The sequence below is a fragment of the Octopus bimaculoides genome, chromosome 6 (assembly GCF_001194135.2).
Source record: "Octopus bimaculoides isolate UCB-OBI-ISO-001 chromosome 6, ASM119413v2, whole genome shotgun sequence".
NCBI classification, from domain to species: Eukaryota; Metazoa; Mollusca; class Cephalopoda; order Octopoda; family Octopodidae; genus Octopus; species Octopus bimaculoides.
In genome coordinates this window covers 91,601,044-91,623,508 of record NC_068986.1, presented here as the reverse complement: position 1 = coordinate 91,623,508, position 22,465 = coordinate 91,601,044, and the positions used below count along the sequence as shown (strand labels likewise).

The following is a 22,465-nucleotide window of genomic DNA, read 5'->3' as shown; positions in this document are numbered from 1 at the left end:
GTAACTGCAAAGAAACATAGTGATAGTATCAAGGATTTTGATTGTAAGAACAAGAAAAGGACTGGATACCAGTGTTTGTTGTGTGTACTGCAATGCAATATTTAGCAACTTGGCTGAATGATAAACAATTACGCCATTTGCATCAGTCATAATTTGGTATGAACCCATTATATTTTTGTATGACCAAGATAGCTAGTTTTACTAAGTAAAATAGATTTTAAAAAATCAACTAAACTACCCAAACTGCCAATTGACCTTAAAAACTTACAAGAAGCAAACCCACTATCATTTCCTATATTCTTTTATTCTTTTACTTGTTTCAGTCATTTGACTGCTGCTATGCTGGAACACCACCTTTAGTCGAGCAAATTGACCTCGGAGCTTATTCTTTGTAAGCCTAGTACTTATTCTATTGGTTTATTTATCCCATTAAGAATAAGTCAGAAAAGCAAGACATTATTTAGTATAGCTATTTTCAGAACACAGTATTTAATGCTAAAAGGATAATTGTCAATCTATCAGCCTGCTGTCTATCAAAATTTTGATTTATATCTGTAATCATTTTTTTATTCAGTTTGTCAATCATTTTCTTATTCAGTTTGAATTAACCACTTTTCTTTTCTACTTTTGTTTTTATTTGTCATTGGCTCCAAACGTAGGACTTGATCGATTGTGTGCATGCACAATGGGTGGTAAGCTACATTTCTATCAACTGTCTGAACAAAACCCTGCCATATTAGAAATGTCCAACTGTGGTATATTCAACAACAAAGAGGCATTGAGTGATCTGGACTCTGTTGATGCTGGTAATGATGAAGTTAATGAACATCAAAAGACCAAACAGACTGCCAGTAAGTAATTGGATATTAATTAGCATTGTTTTTGGAAATACTTTTGGTTTTCTGCAATTTTGTTTTGCAGTAGTGTATCCAAATACTTACCCAAATATTTACTACTTGTATGTATAACCTTTTAAATTGTGTGTACTATTTGGAAACTAGATTTCCAGGTGAAGATTTAAAGGAAGATACACAGAAGTGTGTTTTTCTTTCCCACTATTCTATCCTTCAAACTTCAAATTAACTCAACATCTGAGCCCAGCTGTGTAATTTTAAAACAACTGACTGATGTACTGATACTCTCAGTAACAACAATAGTGAGCTGTACGATACTACAGTGCTTGGATACAGCTTGGTGGTTTTGGTTGTTGAGTGATAGAGTACCAAGTTGAAAGTACATGGGTTGAAAGCTTTTGTTATCTCAGTGGTCTTAGCCAGCTAAATTTTCTTTTTTTAATTTAGTCAATTATGCTATAGTTCTTCTTGTAAACTTGATTTAAAAAAATTTTTTTAAACTGTGTAAGGTTCAAAACTTTTGTTAATCCTGATTTTAAATCTTCCTACTTACCTAAATATATCTTTCAGCTGAGGAATCCCTCTTTGCCGAACCATTAACAACAGAGAAACTGATGAGGTTGCACTCGCTAACTGAGTTTGAGAACCTCATGCCACGTTTCAGTGCCACAGTCTCACCATGTTGGGCTGAAATACAACAGGAACAGCAGCAGAGGCGTCACCCTCAACATCTTCAGCAACAAGGCGAAGCAACACAGCACACGCGAACATGGAAACTACAGCCTGAAAGGTAACACATTATTTGTATTGTTACTTAATGTCTCTTTCCTCCCACTGTGGGCAAAATTCAATGAAGCTTCATATGTGATAGCTATATCCTAAATACAGAACATTGTCACAGTGGAGTAGGTTGGTTAGGGATCTATATAAATGGAGTAGTAATATATGCAAGATGATATGAAGGAACAGCCATTGGTAGCAAGTACAATGGACTAATGATTACATGTTTATGAGTTTAAGCTTAACCACAATCATTGTTTCCATTATCTAGTACACATGATACTGTATTTGGTTTGCTTAAGTGAGTAATTCCACTTGTTCTTATTGGTTGAATGATTGCAAATAGGGAAAGTCATATGAAAAAAAACGAATGCTTTGGTAAGGGTGCACATCTCAATATTGACCCAGACCACATACTGTTTAGGGAAGAAAACCTAAAATAGTGAAACAAATATATAAAACTGATACAGTTAGATGTATATGCTGTAAAGTATTTAAACTGAAACAAGGTTTGTGATTTGTCACTAAATTTGGTTTGTGGTTTATGTCCATCATGTTGATTAATGTTTTAAGATTAAACATGGTCTGTTTGTCTGTCTTATTCCATTTCTTTTGTTTCTGCAGCAATACATGGGATGAACATTTGTTTGAACTAGTCCTTCCAAGGCCTTGTACAGTGGGTCATATAGACGTCAAGTTTACCCTCCTCATGAACATGTACAACACTCTTCCGAATATCCAAGTGACACTCCTCAAACAGAACATAGGCAACATAGGGAAACAACAGCCTCCTGCTGCCCCAGATACTTCAACTTCCACCTTGTCAGAGAAGGAGTCTACAACCACCACCACCACCACCTCCACTTCCACTACAACCCCCACCCCAACCACCACCACCACCGGTGCTAAAAATGGTTTGAATTTATCTACTGCTACATCGCAAAATCCAACAACTTCAGACTTTGTGTCTTCTGTGACAATAGACCCTAAACCCTTTGTTGTTGAAGTGGACCAAAAACTTGATTTCAACTTACACCCAAGGCCTAATCTCTTGAATGATTCCACCTTTAATGGGAAGTCTGAAGTGAATAATGTGCTGGATCCCCTATTCTTAGAAATGCTCAATGCAGAAATTTTGTGTGGACCTTTACCGGTGTCTTCATGTCTTGATTTGTCAGGTAGCAGTGCCTTGGTTACCTTAACCAGCCCCCAGCTGCTCAACTCTAAATCTCGGTCATTCCTTTTGCACATCAAAGGGTTCTTTACCAAAGGAGAAGATTCTCCAGATAAAACTCAGGTAATAATTATTGTAATCATCTTTCACTTTCCATGCTGGTATGGGTTGGATGAATTGTCTTAATCTGAATCATTTATAGGGTGCTATTGCTCTCATAGACTGGTACCCATACTTATCATTTTGGTTTGCTTTCTACAACTTGATGCCCTTCTTATTGCCAACCACTTTATGGAGTGTACTGAGTGCATTTTCTTGTAGTACCAGTCCTGGAGAGATTGACGCTTCCATGACAAGACAGGACTAAAAGGTCCTGTCAACTTTACACTTTCTCTGCTCAGTTGCCAATTAATTTAGAGTAATTAGAAAGTCATTCTTCTGTAAAAACAAATGCTCCAATAGGTTGCACATCACATACATACACAGGCATAAAAGTGCTTTTTGAGGCCTTGTGTGTATGTACACCCACTTTTTACGAAAAGTCTCTTACTTGAAAAATAAAGGTTAGCAACAGGAGAGGCATGTGGCTGTAAAACAGTACCTCAATATATAATCTTCCAACCATGTCTTGTGAGTTACTTGGTTACCCTGCCAGTGCTTGTGCCATGTTAAAAGCATCCAGTCCACACTGTAAATTAGTTGGCATTTGGAAGGGCATCCAGCTGTAAAAATCCTACCAAAACTAACTTTGCATGTGCTAGTGCCATGTAAAAAGCACTGCGTCCACACTGCAGAGTGGTTGGTGTTAAGAAGGGCATTCAACTGTGAAAACCCCGCCAAAACAGACAGAGTAGCATAGGGTAGTTTTTCTACCTGGCCAGCTCCTGTGAACCATCCTACCCATGCATGCATGGAAGGTGGACATTAAACGATTATGTTGCTAGTATGAAATAAAATGAACAAGCACATTTATAGATATACATAAATGTCTGTATATGCACAAATAAAATAGACGAAAGTGGAATTTTAATTTTGCAACTGTGTCAGGAAAAAAATCTAATACTTATTAATTTCTTCATCTTTCAGTGTGATATGTTTAAATGTGTTATCTTTTGTTAGGCGTCTGAAAACAAAAAGAAATCCACAACTCTGAACAACACGACAATGTTTGACAAACAGAAAGTGAAATCCATCAAATCTTTATTTGATAACATTCCATATCCAGGATTTAACACTACTGAGCGAGTGTCTTCTGCTCCAAAAATGAAGCTGGAGAATATTCAAGGCTGTGACTGGATCCAAGAACTATCTATCACTGTACGGAAAACTAAAAAGACTCGTGTTCCAAAAGAAAGGTGAGACCCACAACATTATTTTCTTGTTCATTTTGTTATTTCTTTTCTGATGGTCAAATTGATTTCTTTACATCCAATTTATTATGCTAAGTGATGACCGTATACTCAAGGTGCTGGCTTAATGATGCCAACGTTCAAGTTTTGACTAAGCTTTTGTTCTTTTTGACTAGTCTCACCTACCATAGTTTCTGTATGAATATACCCTTGACCTCCTGATCACTGCAGGCAGTGTTTTTATTTTCTTGATATGGTCTGAATTGTCAGAAAGATTCAAATGTTTGAAATAGCTGAGAAGAGTTAATAAGATAATATTATATTAACTTCATTTATTATTATTATTAACTTTTCATTTTTAATGATGAACATTTTACGGAATTTATCTACACTTTGTTTTTATTGGTTTGATCTCCAGTTGTCTTCAGGTGTTTTATTCTTGGAACATTGTAGTGAAGATGGAAATATTTGATAAAATCTTCATTTAATGACAAAGCTGCGAGCCTCTACACAGTTGCTTTATCTAGTAGATATAGCAACTGTGTAGAGGTGGTGTCTTTGACTTGTGTGTTAAAGGTATTTTTAAGTGAATATGGTATTGAACAGTGAGCCATGTGATCTTTGGTTCAATTCTGCAGCACATTTCATTTTTGTCTTTAGGTAGTCTAGAGGAAAACTAAGAGCCAGTCATTTTCTGTGTTGGCAAACAATAAATACAAATAGTTTTGCAAATTGAATAAATTACTTTGACTTGAATTGGCAATATAATTGATTCAATTTTGCAAACTAGAATTGAAGAAGACCCTTCTAATGATTTAGACAAAACCCTTTTGTGGTCCTATCCAAAGCGTTAACCCTCTCTTTTTCCTCACAGCAAAAGTCTATAAATATCAGGTCTTTTAATTGCTAGAGAATATCAGAAGATCATTATTATCCATTAAGTGCCATAAAATTGAAACCCTATAACTAGCCTTGCTATCTCTCAAAGCTGTAAAGAAAACTTAATATTTTATAACATAGTGTGAGGTCAGTTCTTGGGATGTTTGACCACACAGCTGGAGTGATGGAAGACTTAAAACAAATGGCAATGACCTGGACATTAGATCTATTCAACTCATACCAACCTGAGAAAATGGCAAAATTCCGTTTTTTGTTTTTTGTGTTGAAGTAAAATGTTTTAATATGCTCATGCCTTTCTCCCTCTTATACTTTCTCTTTTTACTCTCTCTCTGATTTACTTCCAAGTCATAAAATGTCATAAAACAATACCAGTTGTTTGGACCCTGATCCACTTTTTGTTCTTTTGTAATCATTTAACAGGTGGCATCGGAATATGATGATTGAATCAGCCGAGTTTCATGAGAACCTCCTTTGTGCAGTGACCAATCCAAACCAGAATCATATCCATACAAGTGAAGACCATCATGAGAACCTTGCCCTTGATATCTTGTGTTGGGTGACAGCTGTACAGATGAATGATCCAAGTCGAAAGTAAGGACAATTTATAGATACGGGCAGGCATTGATTAAATTAAATCTTTCTAGATGGAATACATTTGCATCAGGAACTGTCTGTGTGTCAGCGTTGCTACCCATACTCCATATTTCTGATTGGTAGTCCTAACCCAGTAAAATTATGATCAAAAGCTTTCCAGTTTCAACCATCCACAAGATAGTTGCACCATCTTGTATCTTTGACTACATTTTCCAGTGTGTTTAACGGCTATTTCTGCAATCACATAATAGCTCTTTCTTTCGTGCAGGTTCCCTCATTGACTTGAACTCCTTCTTGGCTCTTCTGGATAGGATATTTTCTGTAGATGTTGACCTTCTGTTTGTCTATAATGTCATACATATCAATATTTAGAACCTGTTTTATATGTAATCGACATAGTGTATATGTAAATTTTAATGTAAAAAATACTTTCAGAATACCCTTTTTTTCTCCTCTGCTAATTTTGTAAAGCAGATTAAGTTATGGTTATTAAATTATGATGATTGACTTTTTATTTTCTTTGTTCTTCACAGGATTCCAGACTGTACTGTGCTTGTTACTGTAAAGAAAGAATTATTAAGTTTGGTGAAAGCTTGTTTCATTCATGGTACGAGAACAACTGCTCACAAAGCTTCACGCTTACTAGTCCTTTGTATGGAGTAAGTATTGTACTTATTGCTATTGTCATTGCTGTGTAGCTAACTAAAATATTTTGTCTTATCTTTAGTTATACAATATCAAGTGGTTAAGATTTGGAAGTACATGTTCATGGGTCGAATCTACTGTTGGTACTTTGTTTGTGCATTTCTTCAGTTTATATGTTGAAAATGTGAAGGCGCATGACTCAGTGGTTAGAGCATCGAGCTTATGATCGTGAGGTTGTGAGTTCGAATCCCAGACTGGGCTGCGTATTGTGATCTTGAGCAAGACAATTTATTTCACATTGTTCCAGTTCACTCAGCTGTAGAAATGAGTTGCGACGTCACTGGTGCCAAGCTGTATCAGCCCTTTGCCTTTCCCTTGGATAACACTGCTGGCGTGGAGAGGGGAGGCCGGTATGCATGGGCGACTGCTGGTCTTCCATAAACATCACTGCCCAGACTTGTGCATGGTAGGGTAACTTTCTAGGTGCAATCCCATGGTCAGTCATGACCGAAGGGGGTCTCAGCATATCGAAAATAGGTTCTTGTTCGCATGAGAATGTTCATCATTATCCTTCAAAGTGGTTGAACAACCAATCCTAACAAATTGGCATTCACAGTACAGGTTGTACTATTCATCCTTTCGATTACTTAAAAAAATGTGGCTCGCAAGACCTCTGTTCTGGCAATTTTCTTGAGTTACCACCTCACCCTTGTATGCTAATCTATCACAAGGTTACTCATTTACAACTGAGTGGGCTGGAGCAACATAAAATGAAGTGTTTTGCTCAAGAATATAATGCACAGCTGGTTTGGGAATTGAAATCATGATCTTGTGATTGTGAGAGCAACCCCCTAACCACTAGGCCATGTGCCTTCACTAATGGGAATGCTACGGGGTATGGACTACTGCTCTATTTCACATCACGAAAGTGAAACTAAGCTCTAGATCTCATATTTTAATCATGTGACAATGATTAAGTTGGTGAAAATGTATCGGGCAACCTGCATTGCTATTGATACTTCTGGTGTGTGTGTGTGAACACAGTTCAGTTGACAATGTGATAAGTGTTGGCTGAAAAAATGCTGTCAGTGGAAGTTTCCTATTGAAGAGAAGGAAGTATGTTCCGGGCTCAACGGAAGAGATTACACTGACATAACTGTTAAACTAAAGAATGAATTTCTAGATTATCTGGTGTTACTTCCACACCAAATAAACTGTTTGTTCTCACCAAACCTCCATGATTCCAGTTGAGACCTCAATGTAAAAGATTTGCTTTCTGTTGGAATATGAGGATATGGTTCAGGAATGCCAAGTCTCTTTGCCAAATGTGTTAGCATAGTACTATAAATACATTGAACTAATTATATTATTGACTGAAAGACAAAATAAATTGTAATAGAACAATTAAAAAGTATGTAAATTATGCTTTCACTCTTTTCTTCTTCCTGTCACTGTTTATCCCACCAGTCCCTTTCACCCTCTCACCCTCATTACTCCATTATTCTATTCAACCTTTCTTGGTCTTGCTGTCTTGAATGAACAGAGATGACTTAAAATAGTGAAGGCTCTTCAATCTTGCAACCTATCTAGTGCTGGAAGTTTTTATGTATACTTAATATTCCTTGACATTAACTAGGTGTTATATCCAATTTTATAATAAACTCATAATGTTTTTTTTTTTCTCACATTTTTCTTTTAGATTATGCAAAAGCAGTTCTGATCCTGATGTCACCCCATCATTCAGCTACAGTTTACTGCAGGCTTTACTGGAGTGCCTTCCTCTCCTACCATCAGGCTACTCAGCTGGGGCACTGCGTTGGTTCTTCACACTGCTCAACATAGTGAAGCAAATGAATGATTCACTTGTGGCTGAGAAATGTGTCAGTATGCTTACAAAAGTAGCCAAGTGCTATTACAACAGGGATATACCTTTGCATTCACTGCTAAAAGCTCGGTAAGCACTTCTTTTCTTTCTCTCAGTATTTACTCATAATACTTTTTGATGTATATACACATAGTAATCTTTGATGTGTATGCGTACACAAACATATTAAAATAAACATACACTCACATATAGACACGCAAGATAACGCAAACACACAACCATATATATGTGTATGTTATGTACACACAAGACAGCACAAATGCCTACCCATATATTTACATATATTTCTATAACATACATGAACTCTATGGGTTCATGTTGTAATATCAACCAGTTTTCTATGGCTAGATTCAACACATTTCTTTCATTGGTTTTTCATTGGTGTGGTTTGATTTGAACTACTAACCTCATTGTTAGAGTTGAAATGTTTTTTTTTTAATTATTTTTTTTTTATTATTTAGATCTATTGATTTGACCTGATTGTTATCAACATGTTCCTGGTTTGGACTATAGAGATTTTTCAAAACCAGGAAATATTGATCCTAAACTACTAATAATAATAAAGCCTATTTATTCATTATGCCACTGACATTTGTAAATGGATGCCAGGTCATAGTTAAGACATTTCTGTATCAACTTATAGCTTGACTTTTCTCCTAATACTTGATAAATTTTTAAAGCAGCTGCATTGTAGTAGTCTTATTGGCAATGTTAAACACATGCTGTTATATTTAACTAGAAATAATAATTACTGTTTGTATATTACTGATTTAATGTTCAGCATGATTATGTGTGAGTGCATGTATTTATGTACATGTCTAAATGTACTTGAGTGTGTGCATGTGTATTCATTCCAGGAAGTGACAAGTTCAAATGAAGTCGTGTCTGGCCACTTATAAAGTACTCAAAAAAGTCTGAGAGTGAATAAAGTAGTTAATCCATAATTGTTTATCTGACAAAGTGTATTTTTTGGACTAACAAATATGGATTAAATATTGTGTGTGTGTATACATATATACACACATACAGAGGTGAGCACATGAGTGCAAAACAAGGTGGGAAAAATAGTACTTGAATACCAAAGGTAGAGTAATATGCTTTTATTAAAGCTGCAAAATTATCACAAAACTATTACTCAGTTTCATGTTCCTGTTCATTGGACAGTTGTGGTGAAAACTGTTTCATATATATCATCATCATTGTTCAACGTCCACTTTCTATGCTGGCATGGGTTGGACGATTTGACTGGGGACTGGTGAGCCATATGACTGCACCAGGCTCCAATCTGATCTGGCAGAGTTTCTACAGCTGGATGCCTTTCCTAACGCCAATCACTCAGAGAATGTAGTGGGTTCTTTTATGTGCCACTGGCACGAGGGCCAGTCAGGCGGTAGCTTCAAGAGATAGAGATGTGGGGAGATGTAGTAAAGTAGTATTTGTAGGTGAGGGTATTGTCAATCATAAAGAGAGGAATTGAAAACAAATAGAATTCATTCTTTTTTTTCCGAGTTACAACAAATGTCTGTTTAGTTTCAACAAATAACTACTGCACTTATGGCTTTACATCACTTGAAATGTTTTATATTTACTTTGTGTGTTTATAAGTTAAAGGCAGCCCAATCATCTAATTTTTAGACTAATTCATTCCCTGTGACAATAAAGCTGTAGTAGTTTAGATGAAGTCATTGTCATATTCCCATTATAATTAAACTGTATTTACTTGTAGGTATGGACTGCAGGGACATCCATTCGATCCAGATCTTTTTGACATCTACCCTGCTAACAGTTTGCGACAGTCATCATCACCATACACATATGCAAGTGCTGCTGCAACAAATACTCCTGCAGCACAGAGCTTTCAACCTCCTCCACAGCAAGATGAGATGGACTATTATGATTTATTCAACCAGTTATCTGACAAACAGTGTGATAAGTTCCCATCAGAGTACCTTCGGCACAATATTCTTGGCCTTCTTGAAGTTGAACCACTGCACTTCACATGTCACGCTACAAGTGACTCAACCAAAATGGAAAGACTTGACTCTGGTCCATCAGGCTCCAGTAGCATACCTATTGTTGGTTCTTCTGGCTTGTCTGGTACCGTGAACTTTGGTGAGAGTTTGTCAAATGTAGCTACAACAGGGGCCACTATGGCATCACTACCTTCCTCTCTTGCAATGGCTGAGCAACAAGTGCAGCAACTGGCAACTAAAGTACAACAGTCTAAGAAGGATGTTGAATCTATCAAGCAGCTGCTCAGCACAGTACTGAAAACGGTCAAACCTGCTGCAAACAACTCCAGTGATCAAGCTTTCAAGCAGCAGGCCCAAAATCCAAAAACCACTCCCTTATTTATGACACCTCCTTTGTCTCCACCCAATGAAAACTGGCCAGCCACAGGCCCTCCGTATTTATCAGCTGGTGTCCCAAGTGACAACGGACCACTTTATGTGAAAGTGCCTTCTCTCCTGGGAGATAAAGTAAGTTAGTTATGTTTACCTTTTTTTATATATTCTAAATTTCTGAACCGCTATTTCTTTTATCATGATGGCACACAGCTAAACACCTCAAAACATTTTGATATTCTGTCAATTCTGCTAGTAATTTGTTAGTTTGCAATGCCAGTTTCTAATTTTCCAATAATGAAATCTTTTCTGTATTTCATGAATCCATTTCATCACATCCCCTAATGTTTCGTTCTGTTGAATTTTCAGAATCAAAACACTGAAAAATCTGACAACAAACAACGGGTCCAGATGGTACTACCACACCTGTTGCAGCCTCCTTCTCCTCAAGTCCTTGTTGTAGAAAGGATGCATTCAGGTATTCTTTTGTTTTGTTTTTGTTTTCTTTATCTAGCTTGTCTTTTGTGTGTTGCTTTTATATAAATTATCTCACAATTCATCGGCAGTGTTGTTACATCAAATAACCAACATTCCTTGATGGCAGGAATGCTCAGCTATCCAGTATATTCCTGACTGCTGAAGTTATTGTCTTAAGTTGTGAAATGTTTCAGCATTTTGAGATCTAACATCATGACTTCTTTCTTTGTTTTCATCTGACACAAGTACAAATAGTCATATAAATAATTTTAGAAAGAATAGATTCACTGGTGTGGCCAGGTGTGTTAAAATGGTGGGCCACTGGTTGGTTTTAGGTGCATTGGAGAACATTATAAAAGTGACTGCAGAAGAAACTACTCAGGTGATAAATGTGTGATGTTTGAATTTCTTATTTAACAGGTGCACGGCGCTTTGTCATTTTGGATCTCGGCAAACCTGTTCTGCTGACCGATGTGATCATTCCTGCTTGTGCTGATCTGGCATCACTATCAATAGATGTATGGGTGCAGAGTGAAGAAACTGATGGTCAGAGGTTGGTGATAGCCTCTGATATTGGCATCCGATCACTTATTATGAATAACATCATGCCACCTCCAATTTGTCGTTATCTCAAGGTAATTGTCTTTACTATTTATGGCATCATTTCATTATTTTTTCACTATATATCTGTTTTTCTATATTAACATGGTAGGATGGTGGTTTGTTAGTGTAACCATTTTTGCAGCTGGATGCTCTTTATGCTTTTTATCACTTATATCTAAATTAAAAGTGGTATTATATACTAAATCTTCCTGAAATGTGTTGTACTTATCTCTCCTCCTTAACTTCCAATTTCTAACTTATCTTCCAAACCTTGTGTTAAACATTGACCTAAGTCTTTCTTTTCTGAACAACTTATTACTCAACTTCCCTTCGGGCTAATGTTTCCCATTGACCATTCAACTGGGAAGAATTCAAACTGAACACTTCGTCCCAACTATCCCCTCAATTTTAGAGAGACTAAAATTGTATAAGCACTGCTGCAATTAATCTTCATTATAATAGAAAAAAAGTCATTGATGTTAAAAGATTTCCCTAGATAAAACCTATAATTCTGCAAGCTTCTTTATTTTTGCAATGATATCATAATGGACATCTTATAAAAGTATAAAAAATGTTAGTTCTATAATATCTATGAAAACTGTTGCCTGATAATTCATAAATATATTGATACTTGTGGAAATGTTAGTATGAAATAATGAATGTAAAATGTTGTATGTAACGGCCGCTTAATGTTTCTTATTCTGGAGCTATGAGAAATAATTTCTATATATATGTCTTTATTATTCTGCACTTCCTCAGATAACCACGATTGGTCGATATGGAGGCAGTGCAACAAGATCAAAGATTCCTGTTGGTTCTTTCTATGGACACAGCTTCATCTTTCCATGGGAGTGGAACAGCTATCTTGAACACCATGGCGGAGTGTCTGGCAGCAATCAGGCATCCTCATCGACAGCAGCCCCTTCCTCAGGACAGGAGCATCAACAACAGCAGCAGATGATACTCTCACAGCTTGGCTTGTTTCTTTCGTTGCTCGAAGACATCCAGTGTCGTTACAGCTTGACAAAAACTCAGCTTGATACATTGCTAACCTCTCTACTTGCATCCCAGTCAGCAAGTGACCATGTCCAGTGCTTTCTGCAAAAGAATCCCAAGAAAAATGTTGATGACAAAATCACTTGCATCTATAATGATTGCTTGCAACTACAACTACAGCTGAATCTATGCCACCATGCTATTGACAGACTGCAGCGTGGTCTTGGCCTCTCTGTTATTAAAAAGGGTAACCATTAGATTCAATTTTTATCAAATTTTTTTGACCTGGGGATTTATAGGGGAATGTTGTGTTTGACTGAATTGATTCCACAGTGCAATAGGTAAAATAAATGTCTTGTATTCAGAGATAAAATAGATCAATGTCTTGTATTCAGAGATGAAATGCATGATAATTTCAACTTAGGATGGATAGGCTGTTACACATCATCTTTTATATGTAACCTACAGCCAGAACTAGGACCACTGTTCAGTGGTAACATTGATGATTTGGGACTCTGGTCTAATGCTAAGCTCCTGTTGCTGTTTTATAGGATGGCTTGAATATAGTAATGAAGGTTTAAAAAATGCTAATTATACAGTGTTCTTTTTTCCTCCTTACAACAGAGCTATTTTAATATGTGGTAATTAATTACAAATAAGTGAACTGAACCAGTTCATATTAGGTATCTTGATTTTGGACTTGGTTCCAATTGACTCTGGCCTGTATTTTGATACTCCATAGGTTCAGTCAGCCCTTATTTTAACACGTATTTTACAAATGAACTTGAGAAATGTGTGAACACTTGAAATTGTCAAATTGTGACTTTTTGTTTTTTGTTTTTCTTTGTAGATTCTGAGTGTACAGATTTGAATGAACAGTTAAAGAAAGCATCGACCGATAAGCTTCGCTTCCTTCTGGAATGTCTGTTAGAGACACTAATTAGCACTACAAATGGATCCTCTGCTGCCCCACAACTCTCTGTTTCTCTTCTGACCAGTCTAAGCCCACCAACCTGTGAAGCACTGTTCCGACACATGTGTATCTCTGGTACCAAACGTATCCAAATCTTGACTGGGATGCTGTTGGTCCGTGTCTGTGGTACCCAGCCATGGTGGGGCAAATTCTTGGGCAACATTTTACAGAGATTCTTTCATTCTGAATATAAACAAGTTTTTCCTCAGGATCGGTATGCATTAAATAAATTATTTTTCTCTTTTCTCGCAGCAAAGATAATTTGTTTGTTGGGTATGTGGAGGGGCAGGTTTTATTCTTTGAGTATAGAATATAAGCAACAACTCTGACTATTGTTAGTTGGACACTTTTACTATTATTATAAAATATACTGCCATCAAAACTCTAGTGTGCCAGTTTTTGCTTGTTTGATTACTTTAAAATCTACTAATGATTCTGCAAAGAAAAAGCTTGGAATTGCCATTATGAAAGACTGCTGAATGTAGAGAATGAATGGGAAGAGGGAAGTTTGCCAAATGTTGATCCAATTGAGGGAACAACTATCCGAATTGATGGGACCTTGGTAGATAAAAGTAATTAAGGATATGAAGACAGGGAAGGCTCCTGGCCCTTTAAGAATCACCACTGAGATACTTAAAATATCTAGTGGTGTGGGTTATGGTCTAGTCACCCATATTGTAAAAGAGATGGTTCACAGAGGAATCATACCCAATGACTAGTGTAGAAGCACCATAATCAACGGCTACAAAGGTAAAGGTGATGCCTTAGATAGAAATATTTGCAGAGGTATCAAATTGTTGGATCAGATGATGAAAGTTATGGAGAGGGTCATAGCCCAACTAATTAGGGAGAGAGCTAGTCCAGATGAGATGCAGTTTGGTTTTGTGCCAGGGAGAAGCACCACTGATGCTATATTTCTGGTAAGGCAGCTGCAGAAGGAAATACATAGTCAAAGATAAACTTCTTACTTGGCTTTTGTTGACTTGGAGAAAGCCTTTGACAGGGTCCCCCGATCCCTTATCCGGTGGTCAATGTGGAAACTAGGGATACACAAGTGGTTGATGAGAGTTGTACAAGCCATGTACAAGGAAGCTACCAGTAAGTTGAGGGTTGGCAACGAGTACGGCAAAGAGTTCAGGGTACAAGTAGGGGTTCACCAAGGATTGATCCTCTTGTTCATCATAGTCCTCCAGGCAATAAGAGGAATTTAAGACAGGCTGTCCCTGGGAGCTCCTCTATACTGATGACTTTCTTCTTATAGCTGAATCACTACCAGAACTAGAGAAGTTTCAGGTATGGAAGCAAGGTCTAGAATCGAATGGCCTTAGAGTTAACCTAGCAAAAACCAAAGTCTTTGTAGGTAGGAAAGTAGACAAATCACAAATCCCTTCAGGTAAATGACCCTGTTCAATCTGTAGAAAAGGCGTGGGTAGAAACTCTGTAAGATGTACTTGGTGTAAGCTATGGACATGTAAGAGGTGCAGTAATATCAGAGGAAGGTTAACAGGGAAAATAGCTTTTGTGTGTAGAAGATGTACAGTAAACACCAAAAATGTACAGAAAATACTCCATCAACTGCCAGGTGGGTAAGCTAGAGGTAGTAGATAGCTTCTGTTATTGAGGTAACCATGTTAATAGTGGAGGTGAATGCTCCGAGAGCGTAGCTGTGAGAATAAGATTAGGCTGGGCAAAGTTCAGAGAGCTCCTACCTCTGCTGGTAACAGTGAAAGGCTGATTGTATGGTGCCTGTGTGCAAGCAATTATGCTACACAGCAGTGAAACATGGGCTGTGACAGCTGAGGACATGCATAGGCTTGAAAGAAATGAAGCCAGTATGCTTTGCTGGATGTGCAAAGTCAGTGTGCATGTTCAACAAAGTGTAAGCATCTTGAGTGAAAAGTTGGGCATAAAAAGCATCAGACGTGATGTGCAAGAGATGACTGCGCTGGTATGGTCATGTGATGCATATGGGCAAGGACAGCTGTGCGAAGACGTGCCGATTTCTAATTGTGGAAGGGACCTGTGATAGAGGTAGCCCCAGGAAGACATGGGACAAGGTGATGAAGCATGATTTTCAAACTTTGGGTCTCACAGAGGCAATGACTAGTGACCGAGACCTTTGGCGATATGCTGTTCTTAAGAAGACCCATCAAGCCAAATGAAATCGTAGTTGTGGCTGATGCTGGTGTAACTTAACTGGCACTTAAAAAAAAAACTGGCACCTTTTGTGCATTTGGCCTCACGGAGGCAAAGTGACTGATGCTGGTGGCACATGAAAAGCTCCTTTCGAGTGTTGGGCCTCACGGGGGCAATGACCGAGACCTTTGGCATTATGTCGTGCTTGTGAATACCTTTCAGCCAAGTAAAATCGCCGATGCTGGTGTCATGCAAATGGCACCCATGGTGGTGGCACATAAAAGCCCCATTACACTCTCAGAATAGTTGTTGTTAGGAAGGGCATCCAGCTGTAGAGACCATGCCAAACCAGTCTGGAGTCTGGTGCAGCCTTCCAGCTTGCCAGCCCTGGTCAAACCATCCAACCCATGCCAGCATGAACAACGGATACTAAATGATTATCACCATCCTAATTATATCTAATTATTTTCATTTCATGTCCTACCAACATGAACTTTACCTTTCATGTTTCTGGAGCTGAGTAAATAAGTTACCAATCAATAAGTACATAGGTCAATTTAATCCAGTCTCCTCTCTCAAAGTGTGGTTCTGTCCCTCCTGTATTAGAAATGATGAATATCATTATTATTTTGCAGGCAGTGAGTGGCAGAATTGGTGCCAAACAAAATGTTTTGTGGTATTTAGTTACATTCCTTTCTGTTCTGAGTTTTAATCCTGCCAAATTTACCTCTCATACTTCCAGCACTGGCTTGCTATAATTGATTGTAGCCCTTTCTCCAAATTTCTTGTGTCTGTTAGAAATAATGTCTGTTTTTTTAAATTTTTTTTGTGTGCCAATGTGAAACATCTTATTTTCTTTTTTCAGGGTGTTTGTTTTGTTAACAGCTCTTGGTCAGAAGTCTTTAATGGGCCCCATGGCTGTGAATATTTTAGAGAGTCTTCTTGGAATGCTTGTTCATGCTGTGGCACCATTGATGCCAAATCCTATGGGTGTCTCCAGAATGCCAACAGGTTGGTTCCTTAAACTTTTTAGCTCATTTTATCACAAGCTTTGTTAAATTTTCAAGAAAGACTTCACATTAAAATTACTGTTTTTTGTTGCTACAAACAAAGTTCTAGGACATGGTGTAATCACTTCCATCTTCTTGCAACAAATATTTAGTTTTTAAACTAGGTGTGGTGACGGTCTAGTAGCAGCTAGTCCTACTATAAAAAATGGATGTTTATGATTTAGTTACTGATTAAATGCTTTTCATTTCAAATTGACTTTCTGGAGTCAGACCATCTGGAATAGTGGTTTGCATTTTGTCACCAATTATTTTTATTGCTTCCTTCAAAAATTTTCCCTGTTGACGAGGGTTGAGAGTTAGGTGATTAAAGAACAATGACATGTCATAATTAAATTTCTAGACTATTAAATTCATCTTTCATTTGTGTGTGTTTAATGCTGGTTTAATCTATCCAATCCTCAGTTGTCTTCTAGTGCCCTAATGCATAAATCCATTTCCTTTGTCTTGGTTTACCTTAGAATACATATTTTTGTTGAAGTGTTTCAATATATAATGTAGGAAATTTAAATGATTATTCTAATAACTTACACTAAATTCACTTTTTTGCCCATTCCTTGTTTCCAGTGAGCCATCTGCTCATGTATTTTCAGCAGATATTAACATAAATCCTATTGATCTCACTAGTTTCCAGAGGGCTTGCAAAAATAATAGGCATTGACCTTTTCCCTGATGAAATCTTAAATATAATGAAGCCTTTTGACTATAAATTCCTCTTTTTGTTGCTTATCATCATTGTTTAACATCTGCTCTCCATGCTGGTATGGGTTGGACGGTTTGACATGGAGCTGATGTAAAATTATTCTTCTATCGCTCTGAAATGTATCTGTGAAACACATCAAGTTGTTTACATAGAGATGTAAATTACTTCTTAATTCACCTGTCAACTTAATGTTAAGGTTTTTTCATCTTTAATGTCTGTTGTCAGGCATAGGTTGCACACATCTGCAGTATGGCACTTCTCAGTCTTGTGTCATCTCACCCTCTCTGTTTTATCTCTCATTTGGAAGATTCAACACCTAACTTTGTCTTCATGGGTCTTCCTCTCCGACAGCTACCTTCTGTGTCAGTACAAGTATTTTCACCACTACCAATATGCAATACTTCCATACTAGTACTGTTATCTTCTTGGTATTCAGTTTCAGCTCCAATGGATTTTACTGAACTCTTTCCTCTTCATCCCCTAAAAATCTTCAACATTCAGTCCCGGTGTCCTATTACTGTCCATCATTACATTTATCATATGACCAATCATCAGGTATCATTCCCATCAGCATCAATTACCACCACCACTACCTTCAGGCAAGGACTGTACCTAATTACCAAAGTTGTTCTCTTGTAGGCAGCGTTGATTTGACTCTCGTTGGGTGGATCCTGTTGTTTCTCTGTCGCAACCTCGACCACACGATGCAGAATGGTGGCAATGGAGATGATGACAAAAACGCTCGCAAAGATAAGGACAGTGGTAGGTAATCTGTTACTATTGTGATAACTGCAATCGTGAGCACAATAACTAAATTTAATATTTAGCTCTCTTTGGATGTGCTTATTTGAATTATTTGTTTGTTCAGTTTCGTTTAAAAAATTGCGAAGTTTTTATTGTTAAATGTTGAGTGTAATAATCATTGTGAGAATAAGTTTGAGATGGTGAAACATTGTCAAGCACTTTTTTCAGTTATAAAGTCAGCTTTTAAGAAAAGAATAGATGTTGACATTGCATTCTGAATTAATTTCTTTGAGATATGGTTCACAATTCTACATGCCTATATATTTCCTATTTGGTTCCACAAGCAAGGACAGTGTTTAAATTTGCTGAAACACACAAACCCTGTTCATTGTATCACTTTAGTAGTGAGTGAATAATTGTCCTTCCAGCTGCAAAGTGTTTGATATCTTGTCTCCAGCAATCTACCATATATTGTGAAGTGGCATTTAACTTACAGCTCAGTCTTCTTAGCTCTCAGTGAGAACTACAGTTGATCTACCTGGCTGTTATTATCAGGAGCAGCACTGAATGATTAACACATTTCATTAGCTGGTAGTACTGTAGTCAAATCCTTCCTAATGTCAGAGAAAAGCTTCTAAAATCCTTCTGGGGAGTGAATGTTTGCTGTGTTACTGGAACATATTTCTCTAAAATACATTGAGTGTTTAGTTTGAAGGACAACAGTTATTTCGATGTAAAGTTATTAATTCCATGTAATTCCAAGTAATTCACATGTAATTGGAATCACTGTAATCCACCGTTGAAGACTTTAGCTTCAGGTAGTGTCTTAGGGTGAGTCAATTACAGGGCAATGCAATACTTAACAATTATACAGTGCTCATGATGTGTATAATGAAATACTTTTCACGTACTGTACATGTTAACATCGAGATGAACTGGTCATTATGACTTAATCATTTAACATTTTAGTTTGTAACATTGACTTACTCATGAATTCATCTGTAAATTAAATATTCAAATTTTTTTTTTTAATCATTTTGTGTGTATCACATATAGGACACCTTTGATAAAATTATTGAAAAGCTATTAAAAGAAACATCACATTTCACTGTCGCTCTGTAATTATGTCTCGCAGGTACTTACCTTCCAAATCGTTGGAGTTTTCTGCAAGGTGATATGTCTGGTCAACCAAACAAAAGCAAAGTGAAACAATCAATGAAGTCTTATCGGAGATGTCTGCAGAAAAGAATATTCCATCACAAACAAAAACTTCAGGATTTGGAGCAGGCAAAAAAGAAGTTTCTAGCGTCACAGGCAGAGAAATATTCCCAGAGTCTCAGCTCAGAAGCTCAAGCCCTCTTTAAACAACATGAGCAGCAATTTAAAAAGATATCCCAGTATGCATCAAAGGTGTGTATTTGCTACCTTCAGCCATATTTTCCTGTGAAATTTCCTTGTTTTTATATTGCAAGGAATGTATTTAATGTTTAGCCTTTATAATATCAGTGGTGTGGTGTACCATTGGTGATGTTGATAATTTGCATAACAGGAATATATATTGAGCATTTTACACCAGTAAAATGCTCAATATATATCCTGTTATGCAAATTATCACCTGATGAGTTAATTAAGATTATGTTTAAACAAGCAATTATGCCATGCTAGCTGTTATTTGCTAAAACATTCAGGTTTTAAAAAACACAAAATATCATATAGGTTGTGCAGCATGAACATTTGATCACTACAAACAAATCATTTGCGCAGGTCATTTGGCAAAAATCTGAACACTCGTATGTTGTCTTCGACAGGGGAATCCATTATATATATATAATATTGTCATTTATCTATAGTTTTCTACACTGATATGACTTGGTTGGGTTTTCTAAGACAGTGTTTAAGCCCTTCCTGTCACCTCTTACAATTTGCAAGGATGAAGTGTGCCCGTTCTAAAACTGAGATATGCACAGTTGGTGTATGTGTGTGTATAATTAGTTTTATGCTAATTTTTCCATGCTGCTTTGATGGAACTAACACAAATGGGACTTCCTGTGTGAGTTAGTTGAGTTTTTCCTGCTATCGAAAGCAATAAAGCCAAGTATTTTATGAGTGTGTTAGAAGCACATTCTTCCATCTACTTCAGCAAAACTGTTATAGCTGATAGTTTCTATCTATGCAAATAAGCAAGAATAATTTTGAAATCTATTTCTTTGGTACCATCAGCTTCATACACTCTAAACACAAAATTTACCTATACTAAATTACTAGAGAACTAAGTGTTCACTGGTAACCAATTTTAAATTTTCTACCACTAAAATATTCTGTGTCAGTACAAGTACTTTTGGAGGTTTTGTATTTCAAAGAGTTTAATAGTCTTTAAATAATTGTTTTGCTAAATCTAGGATATTAGTATTTTAATAAATTTGTACTATCCTGATAGTATTTGGCAAATGGCTTAGAGAATTATGCTAAATATCAAGTCAAAATTTTTCAACATGTATAGAAGCAAAGATTTCCCATGCATTATTTTGGTTTCATGAAATGGCTGATGTAGTTTAAAACGGTTTTGTATAAAGTCTCAACCTTGTATGCTTTGTTCAAATAAAGTTTACTGCAACTGTTGATTTAACAATACCACACTCTGGTTCAGTATTTCAACACTATCTTACAGATTCGCAAAACTGATGGGGAACATTTCCGGAAAATGGTGAAAGATGACAGCTGCCTTGGCATTGTGAAAGATGCAAGTGATGTCGATGCTGACTCCAGTCTAATATTACCTCGTGAGAGGTGTCTTCCCGTGGTGCGAGGTCTTGTCACTCTAATCCTCAGTATGGATTCTACATGCAGTGTTGACCTCTTTCTTGTAGCCAGCAAGGTAAATGATTCACTTATATCTTCAAGATTATATTGTTTTCTCTCTCTTCCATATTACATTCCTTTATATCTGTACAACAGATTCTCATGATAAATGGGACATAAAACTGGAAGATTTACTCTTTCTATTTTAGTTGTTCATTCGTCCAAGTTCAAATGCCACCAAGATTTAAAATTTCATTTGAGCATGATCATTACCAGCGTTGCCTTCCTGGCACGTGGAAAGACATTTGAGCGAGATCGTTGTCAGTGCCGCTGGACTGGCTCCTGTGCAGGTGGCACGTAAAATACACCATTTTGAGTGTGGCCATTGCCAGTATCGCCTGACTGGCCTTCGTGCCTGTGGCATGTAAAAGCACCCACTACACTCTCGGAGTGGTTGGCGTTAGGAAGGGCATCCTGCTGTAGAAACTCTGCCAAATCAGATTGGAGCCTGCTGTAGCTATCTGGTTTCACCAGTCCTCAGTCAGATCGTCCAACCCATGCTAGCATGGAAAGCGGACGTTAAACGATGATGATGATAATGATTCTTTTTTTACTGTTATGTAAGTTGTTGTTGTTAATGAAGCAGTTCTTCCAGCTCTTGACATTCTGAGTTGAAATTCTACCAATGCCAATTCTGCCTTTCAGCTTTTTGGGTTATTAAAATAAGTACCAGTTGAGCACTGGTATCAATGTTATTGGCTTCCCTCTTTTCTCAAATTTGCTCCCTCTTGCCAAAATTAGAATTGTTAATGATCCCTCAGATTGATACAAATTTACAAATATTCATATATTGTTGAATGAACTGTAATAGTTGACTGATACTTTACGGCCTCTGCATTTCAAACTCTGAATGTAGGCCCACTCTAAATACTGAATGGTACTAAGTTAACTACTCTTCTGTTTCTGCCACTTTACCACTTTGAGTGTTGCTTATACTATCAACTACAATGTAGCAATGTGGAACTTAGCTAGATGCTGTTATTGATAGTTGAATAGAAATGGCAGTCTGGAGTATGGGACTAAGCCAGATGCTGTGATGTGGTAGTTCAGTGGTTGCTTTAATTTGGTCTCAGTACTTGAAATTCCAACCTTAGTGCAGTCAACTCTACCCTTCTTATTGCTCTGAGGTTGAAAAAATAAGGTCATTAAGATATTGGTAGTGGTGGGTATTAATAACACAACTAACCCCCTCATTTCTGGCAATGAAATACCATTATTAAATGTTGTGGGTGAGTGATTTAAACTTAGGCTTATGAAAAATTGACATCATAATTTTCTATTAACCATAGTTTGGAAAGCCTGCCTTCCCTTTCTGAGATCAATGATTGTCTTGTTTAGATTAAAAAATAATTACAAAACATACAAAAACTCCCTGCCCCCC

General features: G+C 37.0%; 1 protein-coding gene across 2 annotated transcripts in view; it reads left to right on the top strand.

Moving 5' to 3' along the window:
* The window catches only part of LOC106873672 (baculoviral IAP repeat-containing protein 6), a 134,715-nt gene that overhangs the window by 68,970 nt on the left and 43,280 nt on the right, over nucleotides 1–22,465 (top strand). For both annotated transcript variants that reach the window (XM_014921126.2, XM_014921127.2), the window contains exons 12-27: nucleotides 660–851; nucleotides 1,425–1,644; nucleotides 2,259–2,931; nucleotides 3,928–4,163; nucleotides 5,478–5,648; nucleotides 6,185–6,310; nucleotides 7,996–8,250; nucleotides 9,908–10,661; nucleotides 10,896–11,004; nucleotides 11,424–11,638; nucleotides 12,366–12,849; nucleotides 13,453–13,789; nucleotides 16,577–16,722; nucleotides 18,121–18,243; nucleotides 19,361–19,635; nucleotides 20,894–21,100. In XM_014921126.2, coding sequence (XP_014776612.1) covers nucleotides 660–851; nucleotides 1,425–1,644; nucleotides 2,259–2,931; nucleotides 3,928–4,163; nucleotides 5,478–5,648; nucleotides 6,185–6,310; nucleotides 7,996–8,250; nucleotides 9,908–10,661; nucleotides 10,896–11,004; nucleotides 11,424–11,638; nucleotides 12,366–12,849; nucleotides 13,453–13,789; nucleotides 16,577–16,722; nucleotides 18,121–18,243; nucleotides 19,361–19,635; nucleotides 20,894–21,100 — 4,523 coding nt within the window. The remainder of the gene's footprint in view (nucleotides 1–659; nucleotides 852–1,424; nucleotides 1,645–2,258; nucleotides 2,932–3,927; nucleotides 4,164–5,477; nucleotides 5,649–6,184; nucleotides 6,311–7,995; nucleotides 8,251–9,907; nucleotides 10,662–10,895; nucleotides 11,005–11,423; nucleotides 11,639–12,365; nucleotides 12,850–13,452; nucleotides 13,790–16,576; nucleotides 16,723–18,120; nucleotides 18,244–19,360; nucleotides 19,636–20,893; nucleotides 21,101–22,465) is intronic.